A 19,440-nucleotide genomic window follows, 5' to 3' on the forward strand; every position below is an offset into this window, starting at 1 on the left:
TACTTCTGATTCAAATAATGGCCTCTCACCCACCTGTTGGGGCTGATGGGCTTCCTTGGCTCAGAATGGGTGTGGGGCACAGAGAAATAAGAGCTCCTACATGCCCCCAGTACCATACAAACTAAGACCACCTCTCCAAACATTGACAGACTTTATTGTGGGGGGGTTCCCACCCGGGATCCCACCTCTTAAATAAAAAAGTGCATAGAAAAGAAGGGATTTAGAAACCTTTGTACAATATCTACATTCTGGGCCCCCAGGGCAAGGAGGGGGCAATTGCTGAGTGGGCTGGAGGGGTGGGGACAGGGCCCTGGCCACCTGCACACCCACATCCACCCTGAACATGAGGGTGGGGGTGAGATGCTCTGGGAGGGACAAGGGAGCCCCCAGACCAGGGGCAAGATGGCAGCAGGGGGGCGTGGGCAGCCACAGCTTCAGTTAAGGAACCGACGGCAGCGCTTGGCGCCACAGTTGCAGGGCAGCTTGTTGCTGGCATCCTCGATGGGGAACTTATAGTCATAGGTGAGCTCCTCACCACGCAGGATGCGGCGCAGGGCGAAGATGACGATGTGCTTCTGGCCCTCCACGTGAATGACTCGAGAGAAGCAGTTGGGCTCACACGAGTGGTTGATGAAGCGGGCAGCGTTGCCATGCATTGTGGCATCCACCACGTCGAAGTCATCCATGCGGAACATGTAGCACCCAATACCCTACAGGGACAAAGTGGGGGCAGTTAGGTGCCCTGTTCCCATGGGTAGGCCCTGCTTCACCCACCTCATTCCCATGACCTGGCAAAGCCCACCTTCCCATCGTAGAACTTCTCCCGCTTGTCAGTCAGCACAGAGCGAATGACAATACCAGAGTACTCAATGACCATCTCGCCAGCATCGATGTTGCGCTTACAGAACAGGCCCCGCCCATGGATGGCAGATCTGCAGGGTAGGATGGGCAAGGGGAGCTCAGGGGGCAGGGGGACAGAAACCAAGGCAGCCCCACACCAGGGCACCTGTCATCCACCCAAGGGGCATCTTCCCCCCAACCCCACTAACCTGTAGACACCCACAGCCTCTTTGGATGTCTTCTTGAGGTGGCGAAAGCGCATAGCCATGGGCAGCTCCAGGCTGGTGGCACGTCTGATAGGGGGCAACAGTGTTACACAGGCTGGTACCCAGAAATGATCTCTTCTGCCTCCGGTCAGCCTCTTTAGGGGCCTTCCAGACCACCCCTGCGCCCTGGCCTGGCCCCCATACCTGGTTGACCTGAGCTGCACCTCATCCTCTTCCTCATCGCAGGTGGCCCCCTCAGGGAGCACCCTGTGCTGGGAGGCCAGGAAGTTGAACATGTCAAAGGTGCACTTCCTGCAGAGGAAGAGAAGGGAGGGAGGTTCAGAGCCATTCCTTCGAGGTGCTACCCCCTATTCTTGGCCTGGGCCTGCTGCTGGCAGAGTGGGAGGAAAACCACTGCAATGGAGACAAAGCAAAAGGGCACTAAAAGGTTAATTCTGAGATGAACTGTAGTAATTCCGGGAATGGCCTAGTATCTCTTCCCCGGCCTGTTTCCCACCTGTGCAGACTTAATTTTTACCCTTGAGACTGTCCATAGGGTTCCCCCAACCCAGGCGTCATACCCCAGACCTCTCACCGAAGATAGACCTCGGCACGGGCTGCCCCATGGGGATTCAGGGGTGGCTCCTCCTGGCCTTCTCCCTGCTGGTGGTAGCGGAACTTATAGTGCTGGCAGTGCTGGGCCCCAGGCAGCTGCTCTGCCAGGAAGATGACAGCGTCATGGTGGATGCCCAGGAGCCTTGCCCCACTCATTCCTGAAGAAAATCAAAGGTCATGTCAGTGGCCCACCTTGCCCTCAGGAAGTGATCCCAGCCCCCTGGGCCCCTGTGGATCCCCCACTTACCACTAAAGGAGAGATGTCTGAGCCGGGCATGCCCTCGGGCCTCTTGCACCTTCTCAATCAGAGTTCTCCATGCCCCTAAGGAGAGGGCGGAGCCACAGCAGAGTCAGGATGGTATTTTATGAGACACCTTCCCTCCCTGCCACCACTACTCCAAACTCACCCTCCAAGCTCTCTGCCTCCACGCTGAACCCATCCTCACTGCTGATCTCAAACCGCAGATGCGGGCCAGCCCGTCTCGGAGCGTGGTTCTCTTTATCCTCTGGAGATGGAGGCTCTTCCTCAGAGCTTGAAGCCTCACCTGGTCCCAGGGAGCAGGTCAGAGTAGGTAAGAATCACCCCTCCTGGAGTCAAAACCTCCAGGTTCCCGACCGCCCTCCCTCCCTGGGCACAAGCACATACTCTGGATCTAAATGCCCAGTGAAGGCTAGATGAGCAGTTCCACGGAAGCTTGGAGTGTTTTGGCCCCACAAGACACACTATGGCTTACCCAAACACCCAATCTACCATAAACACCCACCCCTCATTCTTTTGTCTCATATAAAATTAAAAATACTGAAAAACTATATTTTGCACGTGAATATTTTTATATGCAGCATATTTCTGTATTACAAATATGTTATTAATATATAGGACCATACAGAATCAAACACATGTACATTACGAGCTATTTAAGAGATTTCTCATGGGCTAAAGATTTTAAAGATACAGCAGAAAGGACTTACTGATGCAAGAGATATAGATGTAAGAAAGGGAGGTGGGGGTGACGGTCGAGGAAAACTCTGAGGTTTGGGGCCCGAATAATTGGAAGGATAGTGACAGTGAGGGTGCAGGAGAAAGCAGTTTGGGGAAAAGGTTGAAAGTTCAGTTTGGAACTTGTTGAGTCTGAGATTCCCCTTAGAAAACTTCCCTGCAACTTGCTGGTGGAGATGGAGAGCAGGCACCAGGATAAAGGAGTGTGGCTAGCAACTTGGGGGCTATCAGAATTAGAAATGGGATTTAGGGCTATGAAATTAGATGAGAGCACCCTGGACACGCCAAAGTTGACAGGTTGGGGCACTGAGGAGGCACAACTAGAGAGGTCAGGAGAGGGTGGGCTTCCGGAAGCCAGGAAAGAGAGTGCTTCAAAGAGGGGAGGGATCAGCACACCGAAAGCTGCTGGTTCAAGCAGGATATGGACTGAGGACTGACCATTATATCTGGCGGAGTGGGGGTAACGTAAGTTTCAGTGCACCATACTTTAAAGAGAGGCAGGACTCACAAGGTCACTATTTCCCCACATCACTTCTCTGGGCCAACCTACCCACATGTTCTCCCAGTCCTAACAATTCTAAACTGGACTTGCTGTGTGACTCACATCACCTCTAGGCCTCAGTGCCCCTGGGTCCACCTCTGATAACTTCTCCCACCTCTTCTTAGCCCTCCCATCCTCACCTCCGTTCTGTTCTCTGAACACACTAGGGTAATGTACATGTTTGTTTCCTCTACCAAAGTGTGGTACGCTCCCTAAGGGCAGTCAGGGACCTGCCTGTCATGGTCACTGCCATATTCTCATGCCCTCTCTGACCCCATAAGTAGTCTTTCAGTTAAGCAGTCTCACTCTACCTCACTCCACTTCCGTGCTCAGCAGCTGCGTTCTACACAATGAGAAAATCCACATATCAGAACAGGACTGGGGCCACTGAAAATTCCAAACCTCAGGCTGCTAATTACCAACTTGCTTGGCTGCAGCCCCCTCTCTGCCCTCCCCGAACTACAGAGTACTTATCTTCTGGCTTCACTGAGATTTCAGCCAAACGATTCCAAGTGCCCTCATCCTGTATACTGATGTCTACAGATACAACTAATCTCCCCTTTCCTCCATCTCAGGGGTCTCCTATTCAACCTGACCACATGCCTCCTCTCACCCCCTTTGCCTTCACCCTTGGCTTTGCTGTCTCAGCCCTCACACCAAACCCCTCTAAGCTGTTGGCCCACCTCCTCCTCCCAGACTCTTAGCTGAGCTTTTTGGCAAAGCGCCTAGGTGCTGTTCTGGCTTCCTCACTAACCACCGTCTTTGATTCTGGACTCCGACACAGCATCCTCCCAACCTGTGCCACTGGCCTACATGGTACACACCAATCCTAGACCCTGCATGCCTGGGGCCCTCCATGGCAGTTGGGACTACTGACTACTCCCTTCCTTGGGCCTCTAGGACACTGCTCTCCTCTGATGTCCTTCCTACTGTTCCTGACCCTCCTCTGGATCCATCCTCTCTGGATAATCCCCTGAACTTCATCTTCAGCTTTACTAGGTACCTGACCCTCTGACCCTGGCAGACTAGGCTCTGAAGCTCTCCCTGGGGCTCTTGGCATGCTGGGCAAGGCACTTTTAGAGACCCTCTCACATCGAGCTAAAACTTCTTATCTCTGTCTATTTCTGTCACAGGCCATAAACTCCTTGCGGGCATCTCTATAACTCTAATGCTGAGCCTTAGGCCTGTTCCCAGATCGGTGTGCAATGTGCAACACCCAGTAGGTGTCTTTTGAAGTGTACCAATTCTCCACTGTACCTGTCAGTCATTCAGCTGAGCAAGCACAGGAAAGAACGTGGTGAGAAGAAAAGGCTGGTCCCTACCTGAGTAGTGGTGCCACTGGGATTCAAGCAGAAGGTCAGGGGGACCATCAAGACCCTGGGGAGGACCACCTTCTGGAAGTGGCAGCAGAGGGGACTGGTCCTGGAGGGGCCTGTGAGGAGAGACCTGTCAGAAGAGGGAAGGGACAAAGATCCCAGAGCTTCCAGGGAAAAGGGACTGGCCACTCACCTCAGGCTTTCCTCCCCAGTGGGCTCCCCAGAATCATCCATGTTGAGAACTCCACGCACTGTAGGCGTTTTCATCCTCACTCGGCTAAACCTGGTAGGGGGCGGGGGGTGAGGGAAACCACAAGAAGCCTGAGCTGCCTTCTCCTGCCCAACTCTCTTGCCCACCTCTAACCTCAGCATACTCACTCACCCGCTGCTACTAAGCCCTGGACCCTGGGTGGGATCCTCCAAGGCCTCTCCATCTTCCTCCAGCCGGGGTGTCTTGCTCGGGGGAGGCACTGGTGGGGAACGGCCAGAGAAGGTGGACACCCTTTTGACACGGATGGCCTGGCGGGGCGGGCTGGAGGGCCCACTGCTCAACACTAGTGTCAATGGAGGGGGGGGTGGAGGCGGTGCAGGACGGACCACCCCCACCACTGGCAACACACCCAGCAGGGGTCCTGAGGGCAGAGTCCAGGAAGTGGGGGCTGTGGGGGGGATGGGAGGAGGAAGAGGCAGCTGCTTCACTGCTGGGGAGACAGGCTCACCCTCCCCAGCCATCTTCACAAACACTTGCCCCAGCTTGTTGACAAGGATGATTTTGGATGTGGCAGGTTTGGGGGGCTCAGGGGCAGGGCCCAGGCTCAATACTCGAACCCCTGGAGCCCCAGGGAGCCAGGCAAATGTCCGAGTGGGATCAGCAGGGCTAGGGGGCAAGCCCTGGGGGGGTTGGCTGCCATTGGCCAGGGGAGGCGCTGGGGGGAGTGGCTCCTCTCTGGGCCCAGTACCCCCGTCCCCAGGCCCCCCTAAGTTCTTCAACACAAAATCCACAATTTCTGATGGCAAGTCCTCAGGAGGTCGGGCCCTGTCCCCTGCAGCCCCGATGACCCCAGCGCGGCCTGCCCCTGGCCCCGAAGGAGTCTCCTGACCCCGAGGCTGCTGGACTGCCTCAGCCTCGCTGTCTGTGCCATCATCCACTCCGTCCAGCTGTTCGATGCGAGGGGCTCCAGGGAGAGTGCCAGGGGCCAAGGGAGGGCCAGACACCACAGTCACAGGGAAGTGGATATAGTGGGGGATAGGGCTGGCTTCCTCCTCTGAGCTGTCCCCTGGGCCCCCATGGCTGCTCCCCACTGTCCCTGCAGCCACAATCTCTTCCTGAAAGGGCTCAGTCCCCAGCAGGCTGGCCGCAAAGTCCAGGTCAGCAGCACTCAGTCCTGACACCACTTCCATGTCCTCAAAGTCTGGGCCCAGGTCTTCAGGGGGTAGTGGAGATGAGGCAGGGCCAGGGGGAGCCAGCTCCCCTGAGGTAGGTGTAAGGGCTCTAAGGAATGAGGTAGGAGGGGGCACCCTGAGCTGAGGAGAGGTTCTGAGAGGGGAGGAGGCCCGCCGTGATGGTGGCAGCCTGGGAGTCAGGGGGCTGGGACGACGGGAGCGTCTGGGGGGAGCTGGGAAGTCCGGGTCTCCCACTGTAGGAATGTGGTGGGTCAGAGAAGATGGACTTCCTGTGGGAGGAAGAGTCATTGTCAGCCAGGTGCTCCTGCCTCACCTGCCCCATCCCTCCCCTGAATACTCCCAAGTACTCACCAGGGGAGGGCAGGGGTCCAAAGGAGACACCCCCCAAGGGCCTCCGGGATGGTGAGTAGTTGGGCACTTTGATTCGAGCCCCCGAAAAGGAGCGGGGAGCCGGAGGAGGGGCGCTGCTTGGATCTGGCCGAAGAGTGGGGTCCAAGTTCTGAATAGGTGAGTGGTGCTCAGGAGCTCCAGGGATAAGGGCATCTGTATCTGGTGGGGGGTTGACATGATCTGGGGGCTCTAAAGAGGCAAGAAAATGGCATCAGGGGTGGCGAGAGCTCTTTATTAAAGCCTTTCCTCACATGTCCTTCCTTCTTTTGGGCCAACTGCATCTTCTCCATCCCTGCCCCTGCTCCAGTCACAATGGGCACTGGTCCCCAGTCGTCAGTCAGACTGCAACCCTCTGCATAGCTTCTGTAAAGCCTCCACATGCACCGGGACCAGGGCCCCTTTGTGACCCTTCCTCAGCCATCCTTTGCCATCTCCCCACATGGCTATCTATGGCTCTGATTCAGGCCCTACATGCATGAGTGGCACTGCTCTCTCTCCAGCCCAGCCAGTCCTACCACTTTCTTACCTGCTCTGTGCATCCCTGCCACATCAAACGCATCCGCCCCATCCTGGCACTTTTGGCTCCCCATTACTTGGTTCCACCCAACCTGTGCAAGCTGATCTCTGCCGCCTCCTCCCAACATTCCCTTGTTTCCATCCAGGACAGATGTACCCTCCTCCCCTCTCTACTTCATGTCAGACTCTAACCTGGAACAAACTCCTTACCTGCAAACACAATCCCAATCTCTTCCTCCTCCCATTCAGCCCCCAATGGCCTCTCCCTTTACCAATCTCCAAGCCCATTCTTTGCTCTGTGCCATCCAGTCCTCAGCTACATCCCTCAGTGCCAACGTGGCTGTGAAGGTGCCAGATTGGGAATTGAGCAGATCAGGTTAGAATCCTGGCTCCACCACTATGTTACTATGGAGAGCGACTACCCTTTTGAGCTGCAGTACAGCGGAGCTTGTACCTTCCTCAGAGAGCTGTAGGGAGCATTATATAAGCATGGAGCCCCGAGTCAGGTGGCCCTAAAGGCTCCTTACATTTGACAGAAGTTGTCACCACCTCCCCCCACCCCAAAGCAGGAAGCACGGTACTCTCCCCTCAATTCCTGTGAAATCTGTGAAATGCTGGCATATAATGCGCAGTCATTAAGTTATGTTATTGCCATTACAATGAGAAAAGAACAAGCAATCTGGAATTTCTTTAGGAGAGAGGAGGATAAAAATGAGAGGGTGGCACTCAGGAAAGAAAATGTAGTTCTAAGGCCATACCAGTGGAAGGGGTGGGGCTGTGCACAATGGTCTGGTTCTCCTCCGCTGCCTCCAGGTGAACTGGCTCTTCCCTTGGCCCCCATGGCCGATACTCAAGAATTCGGCACCGATACCAGCAGCGCCGCCTAGCATCCACCGTGCTCCAGTACAGACGGGAGCACCTGTTGGGTGGGCATGTAGGACATAGGGTCAGGACAACTTGGGAAATGAGATCTAGTCCTGGAGTCCCGAACCCCACCAACTTCCCCTGGGCTGCTCACTGGTAGCCAACGGGGAAGAGCCGTCCCTCGCAGTCCGAGAGATCAGAGAGAGTACCCAAGGAGTCAATTCGAATGGAGCCTATGGGCAGAGGAGAGATCAGGAGGGTGGGGCCAGGCAAGGTCAGGAAGAGCACAGTAGAGAGCAAGCAGCTTACCAATGAGCACATTGATGGCATCAGGTTCGAGCCCTGTCAAGAACTTCCGCTTGAAGTTGATGCCCTCAAAGTCCACATAGACTCGGCGGAGAACATCAAAACCATCGGGAGTCACGATCTCCTGGGAAGTGGGTGGCAAGTGGGGTTGCTGGACTGGAGGGGTGTGAGAGGGATGCAAGGGACGTCTCCGTAGGCAGGGACTTGTAGGCAGGAGGCTTGACTAAAGGGCTCAAGGAGAGCGAGGAGACACTGAGAGGCAGGCAGGGACTGGGCCTGAGGGGCTGTGGGGGTCCCTAAGTGGAAGGGGGAAGAGAGCAGTGGGGAGGTGTCTCCCCCACGGTAATGGCCCACCTTGCCATCCAGCAGATCTGTATGTTTCTGACAGAAAACTTTCTTGTCATCCTGGAAGATGCAGTAGCTGGCCCGGGCACACATGAAGTGGAAGTTGCTGAGGCAGGAGGAAAGGCAGCAGCCCACCGTGGCTCCAGGCTTTAGGCAGAGTTCACAGCGCTGTGGGTGGAAGGGGTTGCTGAGGGGAGAAGCCAGCAACCAGGGCCAGGGCCTGACACTCAGCATCACTGTCCTTTAGATTCTGCTTGGCCCCGTCTAGCCCAGCACTTCACAAAGGGCACTCATGGAACATAATCTCTTACCTAGCTGCATCGAGGGCCAAGTTCACATCAAAGCTATTTCAGATTTTCTGAAGCAGAATGTTGCAGTAGAAAAAAATAACAGCTAATATTGCTGAGTGGCATTTACCATATTTCTCACGTGAGTCTAACATAGAACCTGTGTCATTTCACTTAATATTCACATGTGCCCCCCACAGCAGGTACCTCTATCATTCCATTTCCTGACAATGAGCTGATTCTAACCCAGGCAACACCTCACCTCACAGGGATGCATTAAAAGATAAGTGCCAAGTTGTATGGAAAGCACTCAGCACAGGATCAATCAAAAGGAGGTCTTTTAACCTTTAGTCTCCCAGGCCAGAGGGCTCTAAAAAGGGGAAAAAAGCCACTATGTCTCCTGCACCAGAGTCCTAGGTACCAAAAAAGACACTGAAACAAGAGCTGTATCCACTGAAGGAGGGGCCCCCGAGACCCCGAAAGCTGCCCACCTCTCCAGGCCCGTGCCCTCACCATCTGCCTCCCTCGAGCCACAGCAGCGTGCACATTCTTGAGGGAACCATCATTTTCCTCAAATACTTCGGCTGACCAAATGGCACAGTTAACGTGTGTCCACTCATTCTGCCCGATGTACAGGAGCCGCCCTGCCTCCTAGGTGCAGAGGAGTGATGTGAGGAGAGGCCTCAGGGACTAGGCCCCACAACCTGGGGCTTCATGCAGTAGTCCTCACCTTAGAATCTGCATCCCCATATTTGAGGCAGAGCGCACACTGACGAGGGTCCTCCAAGTGCGAGAAAGCAACTGGATCCTTGCCCTGGAAAGCTGGAGGGAGTGTGGGAAGGGAGGTCTAAGAATTAGGACGGGATCACCGACTCAGGGGCTCTAGTTTCCAGTTCCCACTTCCCAGTACCTGCTGAGGGGTCCCCTGGAGGTTGCCCTGATTCTGGGGTCTCTGGTTCCTGTTGCCTCCACTGAGCGTAGACATGGTCCAAGGATGGGGGTAACACAGCATTGGGAAGGACTCCGCTGTGGATAGGCTGGGTCAGTATCTGACACATCTAGCAGGATGGCTGGACTAGAGCCCACCCACAATCTCAGCTTAAATATTCCATGACACCCTTTGTCCTCTTGCCATGTGGCATTTCTCTCAGTCTCCCAAATAACCAGGCCCACCTTTGGCACATGAAATGCTTGTTGTTCCTCATGCCTGGAATATTCTTCCTTCACATCTCATCCCTTGGGCTTCCTCATCGCCACTCTGACTGTCTGGGTCATCAGTGCCTACCCAACCCCTCCAACACAGCTCACTGCTGTCCCCAACAATGGCTTGCATGAAATAGAAACAAAGTAAGAGCTAACTCCACAGTCTGAATCTTTGCTAGTCTACAACCACTAGGGACTGTCATCCTGGTTCTGCCACCCTCCAGACCCTAACTCTGCTCATCTATTCTCAGCCCAGTTGGAACCTGAATTCCCCTCAGGTGCCCTTGGCCTTTGCCCTCATTCCCTGGTTCCCCTTCTGCTACCCAGCCTTGCTCACTTCGGCAGCCGGGTACTCCGTCGCCAGTACTTGGGGTCATGGGCGTCGAACCAGCCGAACGTAGACTCTAGCAGCTGGGGAGTGGGTAACAGGATGAGAAGAACTGGCTTCCCCAGGAGAAATGGAAGGGAGTGGGTCTAAAGGACCCACTCTCTCCTCCCCACTACCACTGAAGCCACCCTATAATAAATACCCCCAAAGAGCTCACCTTTAGTAGGAGCCCCTTCATTTGGCCTCCAACACGATGCTCTGAGGTCTCTCCTTCTTCCGAGTGCCTCATCAGGATGCTCACCACGTCCTCCATGAAGCTGTGCTGTAAGGGGTTTTGTCAGGACCCAAGCCCCTGCCCAACCCCAGCCTCCTGGCATCCACCTGTTCCTCTCAGTGTCCCACTCACCACAGACTTGTAGTGGCCTTCCTCAAAGCGCTGACTCACAGCTTGCAGGTTGCAGGGCCCTGGGTGCAGCTGCTTTCCATCTTGGCCACACTGCAAAGAGGGAAGTCAGCAAGGCTAGTGCTAGTCTGGCCCCACCCCATCCTGACCCCCGAGCCCTCCAGACCTGGGTGCACAGCAGCAGTGGGACCGCCACCTTGGAGCTCAATAGGCCCTGGAGCACCTGTCGCAAGCCACCCTGCAAGGCCCCACTCAAGGCCTCTCGCCAGCGGGGGTGCGTGGCCCCAGCACACGGTCCACAGGTGTACAACACTGAGTCTGGCAGCCCCGAAAGAATCTCATAGTCTTCATCTAGAACAGCCAGGGCGAGAAACGAGAAAATGTTTGGGGGCTCTCAGCAGCCCCTAGGTCACTAAGAACATTTAGCCCACCTGTCCTCTGAGGGCTTGAGGTGGGGGACAGGACAGGGATCCCCAAAGGGCTGAGGTCACACCCTGGTACTCCACCCACTCACCTGAGAGCCCCTCACACTTGGCATGCACCCAGTGATCACACTGTGCACACTGCATCATCTTGCTCTCATAGTCGTTGTCTTCATAGCAGCGCGTACAGATTGGGCAGTAGTTTCCTGAAGGAAGAGGAAAGAAGAGGGCAAGTCAGAGTTTCTGTCGCGGGGGTGGGAGTGCCATCCCTTGACTGCTACATGGGCTGCCTCCGTTATGCTCCAGTTGGGTCCCTAGCATTCCCAAACAGCTGGCTGAAGAAAAGCCTCTTTTCTAACCCTGCAGTCCCAATGCTTCACTAGGAATAGGGTCTTGCTAAACACGATGACTAAATAAATGAGAAAAGGCCAGGTTTTCAAAGTGCTCAGTGGAGATCAAGGTTCCAGGAAGCATCTCAGGGAACACATGAGGGTGGGGTCCCAAGCCCTCCACTTCCATTGCCCTCAGAAGCTGTGTCCCTGCTTCGTGTACCGGATAAGCCTCTGTGGAAGAGTACCCTAAACAGAAGGAAAGAGTCCACGGCGAAGAGAGGGTGGAAAGCCACTAGAAAAGAGCATCTGTTCTAATTGCCCTTGCAGGAGACTGGCCCACTCCCCGGTGGACCCCCAGGACCCAGGGCCCAGGGCCCCTGCCAAGTCCCCACCTTTCTCATAGAGCTGGGTGCACCTGGGGCAGAGGCTGTAATCTCCAGACCACTCGACGTCCCAGTTCTTGCCTGGAGTCGCCCCACAGCTTTTACAGCGAACACAGGCTGAGCAGATCTGGGGGGCAGGGCAAGATTAGGGGTACAGCCAGACACCAGGCTAGAGTAGTGCAAGGGGAGGATGAACAAAGAGGAGTGAACAGTAGGCAGGAGACAGGTAAGGAAGGCAGGCAGGCAGGGTAAGAGGAGAACAGGAAAGGAACGAGGTGGAGAGACTGGTGATGGGGAAACTGAGCGGAGTAGAGGTTAGGCTAGAGCAAGGGATGATATGAGCCTGGGACTGTGGAATCCATGAGCCTCTAAATCATTACACCTAATTTCTTGTCTATGTGAAATTCCTGAAGAAAAAATGTTATATTTATCAAACTCTCAAAAGAACCTTCAACCTTCAACCTTCCCCTCCTCATGAGAGCCCTGGCCTACAGCAAGGCTGGGGCGGGGGCAGCATTAATTGGAACTCCAAAGCAAGGGGTTTGGGCCTCATCTCTCACCCAGTGGCGCCTTTTGCGTGTGGCCCGGGTTGGATAGCTGGGCCCCAGGCAGGCTGGGTGGTAAGCATGGCGGCAGCGCTCACACTCCAGGAGATGCTGTTGGATATTGGAGAAAAACAGCAATGGCAGGACCTACTGCCATAGGGACACCCCTCTCCTTCATTCCTCCACCCACCCCATGGCTCCAGTGCCTAAACCTTGGATCCCCGGCCTTTTCGCCCACAGACATGGCAGAACTTGCAGCGGCGGCAGCACCAGGTGTCATGATGTTGGGGCAAGGGCCGCTCGGCTTCCTCCAGGCAGAATGGGTGGAAAGGATCACAGCAGACTTGGCAGAACACCAGCTGGGGGTGGGAGAGTGAAGGATGAACACAGGGTGAGCCAGGAGGCCAGGGCATGAGACCCAGCTGAGAGGGCCCAAGAAATCAATAAGAGCTAATGGAGACTTCAGGAGTTGTGAAAAAAGGTGGGGATCCAACCTCATGCAGGCCTTTGCTGGCACATAGCAAGCACACCATAGGTGGGCCCCCCGGCACAGAGGTGAGCACACTCAGGCCTCCCATCAGCCATACATTCTCCAGGTCACAATCCTCCTGAGGCAAGAGAGAACAAAGGGTTTAGAGAGCAGTCAGGGACTTAAGTCAGATCCATCCATCTTAAAGCCCTGGCTTCTCAGACACAATCAGTAACTTTCTTCCAACCACAGTCCTTGCCATCCTCCCCCTCAAAGCCATACCTTAAAATCCACACGGACCCGGTGCACACCATCAGGGGACTTCTGTTTTCCAGTCCAGCCATTGGGAAAAGAAGCAAAGGGACCAGGGGCCAAAGTATCCTAGGGAGGGACAGTGATGGTCAGAAGGTGGCGCACCCCATCTCTGCAGGCTTCTCTCCTAGCTGCCCTCTCCCCCAGTTTGCCAGACCCTGTTTTGCCCAGATCCTCTGCTTTCCAGAGGATAGGCTGTCTCACCCATCAGGGTCTGTTTTCCAGTGTGGATACACCACGGAACTCAGGTGAGCCCGTTACCCTGACTTGCCAGGAAGCTCCTGGAGGGCGGGAGCCATGCCTTCCACAGAGCTCAGGGTTCTTGGTGTGGGGCCATGCTGACCTTGTCCAGGCGCCTTCGGGCCTTGAGCTGCAACACAGGCTGCAGGGTGGGTTTGCGGGGCCGGCTCTGCTCCTCAGGTTCTGGCACTGGTAGCTCTAGGCAGGATACATGAGCGGTGAGGTTCCCTCCTCTTGCCTGTCCCACTGCCCCTCTTTTACAACTCCCAAATGTTACCTGGATCCCCAGGGCATTCTTCAACCAACCAAGGTCTGCTAGGGTGATCCTTAGTTAGGACTTGCTCAATAAGCTACTAAATACCTCACACACCAGTTTCCCCATCCACCTGAGACTACCTCCTTCTCTGGACACTGCTACTCTCTGTCACACAGAACCCTGGGGTCAGAGCCCCATCACTTCCACACAAAAGACACAAGGCTGACTGACCGACAGGCAAAGCAACAAGCAATTCGTACCATTCTCTCGGGGAGTCCGACGCCGGGGAGCAGGGGGACCCCCAGGCTCTGAGTCATCCGAGTCCTCGAAGATATCATAGGAGGGTCGCTGTTTGACGCAGCGCCTGGCTGACTTGCGCTGCAGTAGGAGGGAGTCCTGCTCCTCGGGCCCTGGTGGGGCCACCACCTCCTCCCGGGGCCCCCCAGCTCCCGCCCCCCGGCGTGGGCCTGGAGGACCAGGGGAGGCCTCAGGAGATTCATCGGAATCCCAGGGCAACAGCGTCTTCACTATCGTCCGGCCTGTGGGAACAGGGGACTGAGTAGAATCTGATCTCAGCCAGGGACATGGGACATTTGGATGGAGAAAAGCCAGAAAGTGGGGCAGAAGAGAACAGGAAGGAGAGATACAGAACACACGATGGAAAAAAGACAAAGGTGGTGGACTGCAAAGATAAGGGGAGGAGAGCGAGAAAACATGTTTTCCTCCATACCAGGAGTCTAAATAAGGTTGTGTAAAGAAATGCTCCTCAAAACTTACCTTTTTTAGCCAGCCGCTCCATCTTCCGAGCCTCTATCTTGTCACACTTCCGGTATCTGGGGAGGGGAGCAGCACGTCACCAGGGTAGGGGACTGGTGGTCTGGGGGGAAGAGAGGAAGCTCTCCACAAGGATGCCAATCCCACTGCTCTGGTGGGGCAGGGGGCCTTGGTGACAGACAACCATGGGTGGGAATGGAGGCTGAATCTCAGCTACTCACACACAGCACTGCTTCTTGGTGTTAGGGCCCCCAAACTTGGGCTTGTCCAGACAGTTGACACAGGAGCCACAGTCCTGCACACGCAGGCAGCCCCGACAGTGTCCACACCGTGCCATCCGTATCTTCTTGCCATGATGGGAGGGCAGTGAGCGCCGGGGTGTATGGACTAGGGGTCCTCCAGACCCTGTGGGCTCTGAATCTCCCCCAGGCCCTGATGAATCCACCTTTCCCTGCTGTGACCGTGATGGGACACTCTCAGTCTCAGATGCTGATGACGTATCTAATGCAGTGAAGAGGAGGGGATGGAGCAACAAAGCCACTTCATCTGGTCTCTCCTAGGCTTCATTCAATTGGCCCTCTGGCCACTACTTTTGCAGTGCTCAGGTTCCACATGCCCCCAAACCCATTTTGTCTAAGACCTAGCATGTACTCTAACCTCTTTGCCACCTAGCCTTAAGCACTCAACTCAGCTCCCACTCTCCCAGGCTCTTGGTGGATTCACTCACTCCCAGACTTGACATGGCTGTCTAATTTCCCCACAAGACACCTGCCCCTACCCTCTGCGGCAAGGTCCTGCCGATCCCGGAGAGGGAGAGCACTGAGGCGGGGGACGTCTTCAGGCACCATGGCCCGGGCCTGACCCAGGGCCACAGCAGCATGACGGCAGACATGTTTGATGCGGGGGCCTTGCACAGGGGACTCGGGGCCCTGGGGAAGGAGAAACCAGGAATACATGTAGGGAGTTGCTACTTGTGCTATTGCAACCAGCCTCCTTCTGAGGGCCCTCCATCCACTCCCTACCGATGGTCTCTCTCTTTTAGTTTCCACCGATTCATCTTCAGACCTGACAGAACCTCTATCTGAGATTTGCTTGACAGTCCCCATGACCTCCTCCATCTGCCCTCCAGGGTTTGGCTGGTGGGGAAATAATAAGCAGGGTTAAAGGCTGAAAAGTGAGCAAAGACAGGGCCAGAGAAGGAATACAGGAAGCTGGGGCACAGGGAATGGACTGGTTGAGAGTGTTCCCTGCAATGCTGGAGGGAGGCAGGAGTTTAAGAGACTGAAAGGAATCGAGGCTGTATGACTGGGTGCAGGGGCCCAATTAAAGCGCCATGCTTACCGGCATCAAAGATGCCACCTTCTGCTGCTGTTGCTGGTCGATCTTGAATAGCTGCACCTTGGCTCTCTTGAGGAGGCTGAACATTTTCTCCTCTACACCAGACAGTGGTAAGGAACCCAGGCCTGCAATCCGGGCCTTTTCCAGTGGTGGCGGCTGCTGTGGTGGTGGCTGCTGTGGTGGTGGCTGCTGTGGTGGTGGCGGCGGCGGCTGTGGCTGTAACTGTGGTTGCAGTGGTGGTAGTGCCTGGGGCAGCAGCTGGGTTTGCAAGGCCTGTAGGGGCTGCTGTAGCTGAGCCTGAGGCTGCTGCCCATTGCTCAGAGCTGCAGCTGGGGGCACCTCTGCCTTAACAGGAGTGGGGACCACAGGGGCAAAACGAGGCAGGCTGAGATGGTTGGTGCGGCCCACTGCCCGTGGCTCAGGCTCAGCTGGAGATTCATCAGCGGGAGGTGGCTCTGGCTCAGGGGCTTCAGGGGCCCCAAGTGGAGGAGTAGTAAGCACCGATTCATAGATCTTCAAGTGGGCTTCACTTGGGGTAAACTGAGGGGCCCGAAGGAGCAGGGGCCTCCGGGATGGAGTGAAAGGAGCAGGGGGTGGGGGTGGGGGTGGGGCTGGTGGAGGAGCAGGGGGAGGAGGGGGCAGTTCTCGGGTCAGCGAGGTCCAGCGAAATGTGGGTTCCCTTAAGATGGACCGTCTCTTTTCAGGAAGTGGGACTGGGACAGATAGGGGAGTTGGAGCACACGGTGGAGAGGGGGCTGGTGCTGGTTCCTGGGGAGCGAGTGGTGAGATGGCAACTGGAGGCCGCAGAGTAGGTGAGACTTCCACCTTTAGGGGTTTGGGGGGGTCTTCATCCATAAATCGTCGGGGTGTCTTGATGACACGGGAGGACCGGGCACTCACCACAGGCATAATAAACTGCCGGATATTCTTTAGGAAGGTGGTACTTTTGGGAGCCACAGTGGGACTGTCTTCCAGAGGGCCTCCTGTGGTGGTGCTGGGGGTTGGAGTGGTAGGAGAGGTGCCCTCTGGCCCTGCCCGAGCAGCTTCCCGCTCCGCCCGTTGGCTGGGAGTCAGGGGAGGCCGGCCTCTCTTCCTAGAGCATGTAGCTAGGACAACAGGAGGGGATTCTTCCTGCTCCTCTGGGGCAGGAGGTGGTGGAGGGGATGGTGGGGTCACTAAGGGTGGTGGAGGGCAAAGTGGGGATGGAGGAGATGTTGAGGGAGATGGAAGAGGTGGGGGAGGGGCTGGAGGAGTCAGGGGTGGTGAGGGTGGCTTTGCCTGTTCCTTTTCCTCCTCTAACGTATCTTTCTCAGCTACAGCTCGCTCTTCCTTCCCTTCCCCTTCCTCCTTGTCTTTCTCCGTCTCTCCCTCCTCTTTTAACTTCTGCTCCTTGCTCCAGCAAGGGCCCTCTCCCTGTCCAGATTCAATTTTTCCTTGGGGGGCATCCTGCCAGCTTTCCTCATGTTGATCTTGACCCTGACCTGATTCAAGTCCCAAGGACAATCGTCCCATCTTCAGTCTTTTGGCCTTTGAAACAAACTTGATCACAAGGGGGAGTCCACCTCGGCCTCGGCCCCTGCCTCCACGGCCTCCTCGCCCAGACTGTCCTCCACACTTGGGGGTCCCAGGTCCTGGGCCAGGCCCCTCCTTGCACTTCCAGCTGCCAGTTCGATGTTTTACTGGAATCACAGGAGGTGGAGGCTCAGGTTTGGGGATTGTCACAGCTGCTTCTGCCACCACTACTGCTTGTTGCTTCTTCCTGCAGGGGCCTGCTGGCCGTCCTGGGGGCCGCCCCCGAGACCGACGGGGGGTGGAGGGCTCACATGCCCGGCTCCGGGGGGCTGGGGGTGCCTGGGCCCGCCGAAGAAGTTCAGTCAGTGCTTGCACCATCCGTTCTGTACCCTCCTCACCCCGTTTCCGGGCAGGAGTCTTTGGGGGGGTAGGAGTCACATCTGCTAGGCGAGGAGGCGGAAGGGGGATCGTCTTATGCTTGCGGCCCCGACCTCGAGGGGCTCGACCTAAAAGAATAGGTGTGGGGAGAGATGGGTCAAGCCAGCCCTTTGGACTATGAAAGGCATTGCAGGAGGGCCAGGACTAGTCTTACTTGTCTGTTTCCCCCACAGCCCAGCCTAGCTTGGGCTCTGAACACAGAACACACTCAGTAACTGATGGAGACTCTAGTTGAACAGGGAAAAGCTGACACAAAGAGTGAGAATAACATTCCTGTAAAGCTACAGAGGTAGAGTTTCCCCGTCACTCACCTCGCTGGGACCGGAGCGCAGAGCGCAGGGAACTGGGGGCCACATCTTCATCTGAATGAAAACCCTGAAACTCCTGATTTAGGGGACCAGAGGTGGAGGGGAGAAACAGCAGTCAGTGCCAAAACCCTTATTCCACCTGAGACTCAGCTACCAAGGAATATCCCCAGCTTCCCCCTTAACAGACCCCTGCCTATTTACAGAAGAACTAAAAAGAATAGAAGGGGAGGGGAATAGAAAAACAGGGTTTCTCCTTAGGGATGAAAACACAGGGTATTTTGAACCTCCACTTCCTATGCCAAATCACACCAGCACAGAAGGACGCAGAACAGGGTATTCTCAGGCCAAGCACTAGCCACTACCCTCAGATTCCCTTACATTCCAACTCAGAAAAAAGTGGGACCTCTGTTTACACCCTCTTGGGCCGTAGTTTCTTCCAGAATGAAGATGGGAATAGGGCCACCCAAGCGTGGTGTCTGTGTACATCAAATGGTTTATCGGATCCCCACACCTTCCTCCCTTTCCCAGAGGCGGGGTTATAAATCATGAGCTGAACTCAAGACCTGCTGGAGTGCTCAGTCTCAGTCTTCATTCCATTTCTCTTCAACCTGGGCCCCTAAGAGGAAGCCCTCCACCATTCTACCCTCTCTCCACTTTAGGTCAGAAGAGGAAATGGGGCACTGGTGAAACCAGAGGTTATGAGGCTGGGCGGGGCAGCTCACAGGTAAGAGCCCAGAGAGCCCTAGCTTGGGTCCACTAAAGTCAAGCTGCTGCTGTCAACCACCACTGGTTGGGCATGCGGTGCCCATAGCTCCCTTGCTCAAACCTCTACTGCCCTAGCTTTGCCGACTACCAAGAAAGATCAGCCCAGGACACTTCAGTATGACCCGCCACAGGCCGAAGTGCCTAGCTGTAGCTTGGGCTTCTCTACTCACTTATAAAAGCCCCTTTCACCAACAGCTCCATGCAGCCCACCTCCTCCCCGGACTATTTCCAGGGCCCTTTCTCTCCGCAGGGGCCCCGAGGACCCCGCTTCCCCACGTCACTCCTCGGGGCCACCCAGAGCCCTGGAAGCCCCGGGCCTCCGCCCCGCCAGGCGCTGGGGACGCCTCCGACCGCCTCACCTCCTCGTCGGATTCCCCGTCACTGCTCTCCTCCTCCGGCGCGCAGTCCCGGCTCAGGCCCCAGCCCCGGCCCCGGCCCCTGCCCCGCGGAACGCGCGGGCCGGCCCACAGGCGGCGGAGCCGGCGCAGGCCCCGGCGGAGCCCCAGCAAACGGAGCAGGGCCGTGTCCTCCCCGGGCTCGGCTGCGCCCGGCCCCGCCGCGCCGCCGCCGCGCCGCAGAGCTACCCGCACTCTCTCGGCCCCGTTGCCCCGTCCGCCGCGGCCCCCTCCCCCGCCCGAGCCCCGCGGCCGGCCCGGGAAGCGGCCCCGCGCGGAGCCAGGCCCCGGGCAACTGCCGCCGCCCGCCGCCGCCGCCATCTTGGCACCGTGAGAGGGGCCGGGGAGGCAGGGGGAGGGGCGGCCCGAGAGCAGGGCCGGGGGGAGGGG

At 56.5% G+C, this 19,440-nt stretch overlaps 1 protein-coding gene across 1 annotated transcript; it reads right to left on the minus strand.

Moving 5' to 3' along the window:
- Positions 1–134: 134 nt before the first annotated feature.
- On the minus strand, positions 135–19,371 carry KMT2B (lysine methyltransferase 2B). Its single transcript, XM_087827141.1, has 37 exons — positions 19,015–19,371; positions 17,894–17,966; positions 15,636–17,650; positions 15,317–15,430; positions 15,073–15,223; positions 14,516–14,795; positions 14,298–14,353; positions 13,781–14,059; positions 13,368–13,462; positions 12,995–13,093; positions 12,738–12,851; positions 12,456–12,602; positions 12,259–12,354; positions 11,708–11,825; positions 11,076–11,189; positions 10,728–10,912; positions 10,565–10,654; positions 10,376–10,480; positions 10,168–10,241; positions 9,538–9,653; positions 9,358–9,449; positions 9,141–9,278; positions 8,350–8,508; positions 7,999–8,119; positions 7,844–7,922; positions 7,584–7,744; positions 6,271–6,498; positions 4,898–6,188; positions 4,709–4,798; positions 4,522–4,631; positions 2,069–2,206; positions 1,909–1,983; positions 1,642–1,819; positions 1,251–1,358; positions 1,050–1,133; positions 803–932; positions 135–710 (listed from the first exon to the last, which is right to left on the minus strand). Exons 1-37 carry the CDS (start codon positions 19,369–19,371, stop codon positions 435–437), a joined length of 8,136 nt encoding a protein of 2,711 aa, XP_087683267.1. The 3' UTR covers positions 135–434.
- Positions 19,372–19,440: the final 69 nt, after the last annotated feature.

This window comes from Miniopterus natalensis, chromosome 18, assembly GCF_054644295.1.
Source record: "Miniopterus natalensis isolate mMinNat1 chromosome 18, mMinNat1.hap1, whole genome shotgun sequence".
Classification (NCBI taxonomy): domain Eukaryota; kingdom Metazoa; phylum Chordata; class Mammalia; order Chiroptera; family Miniopteridae; genus Miniopterus; species Miniopterus natalensis.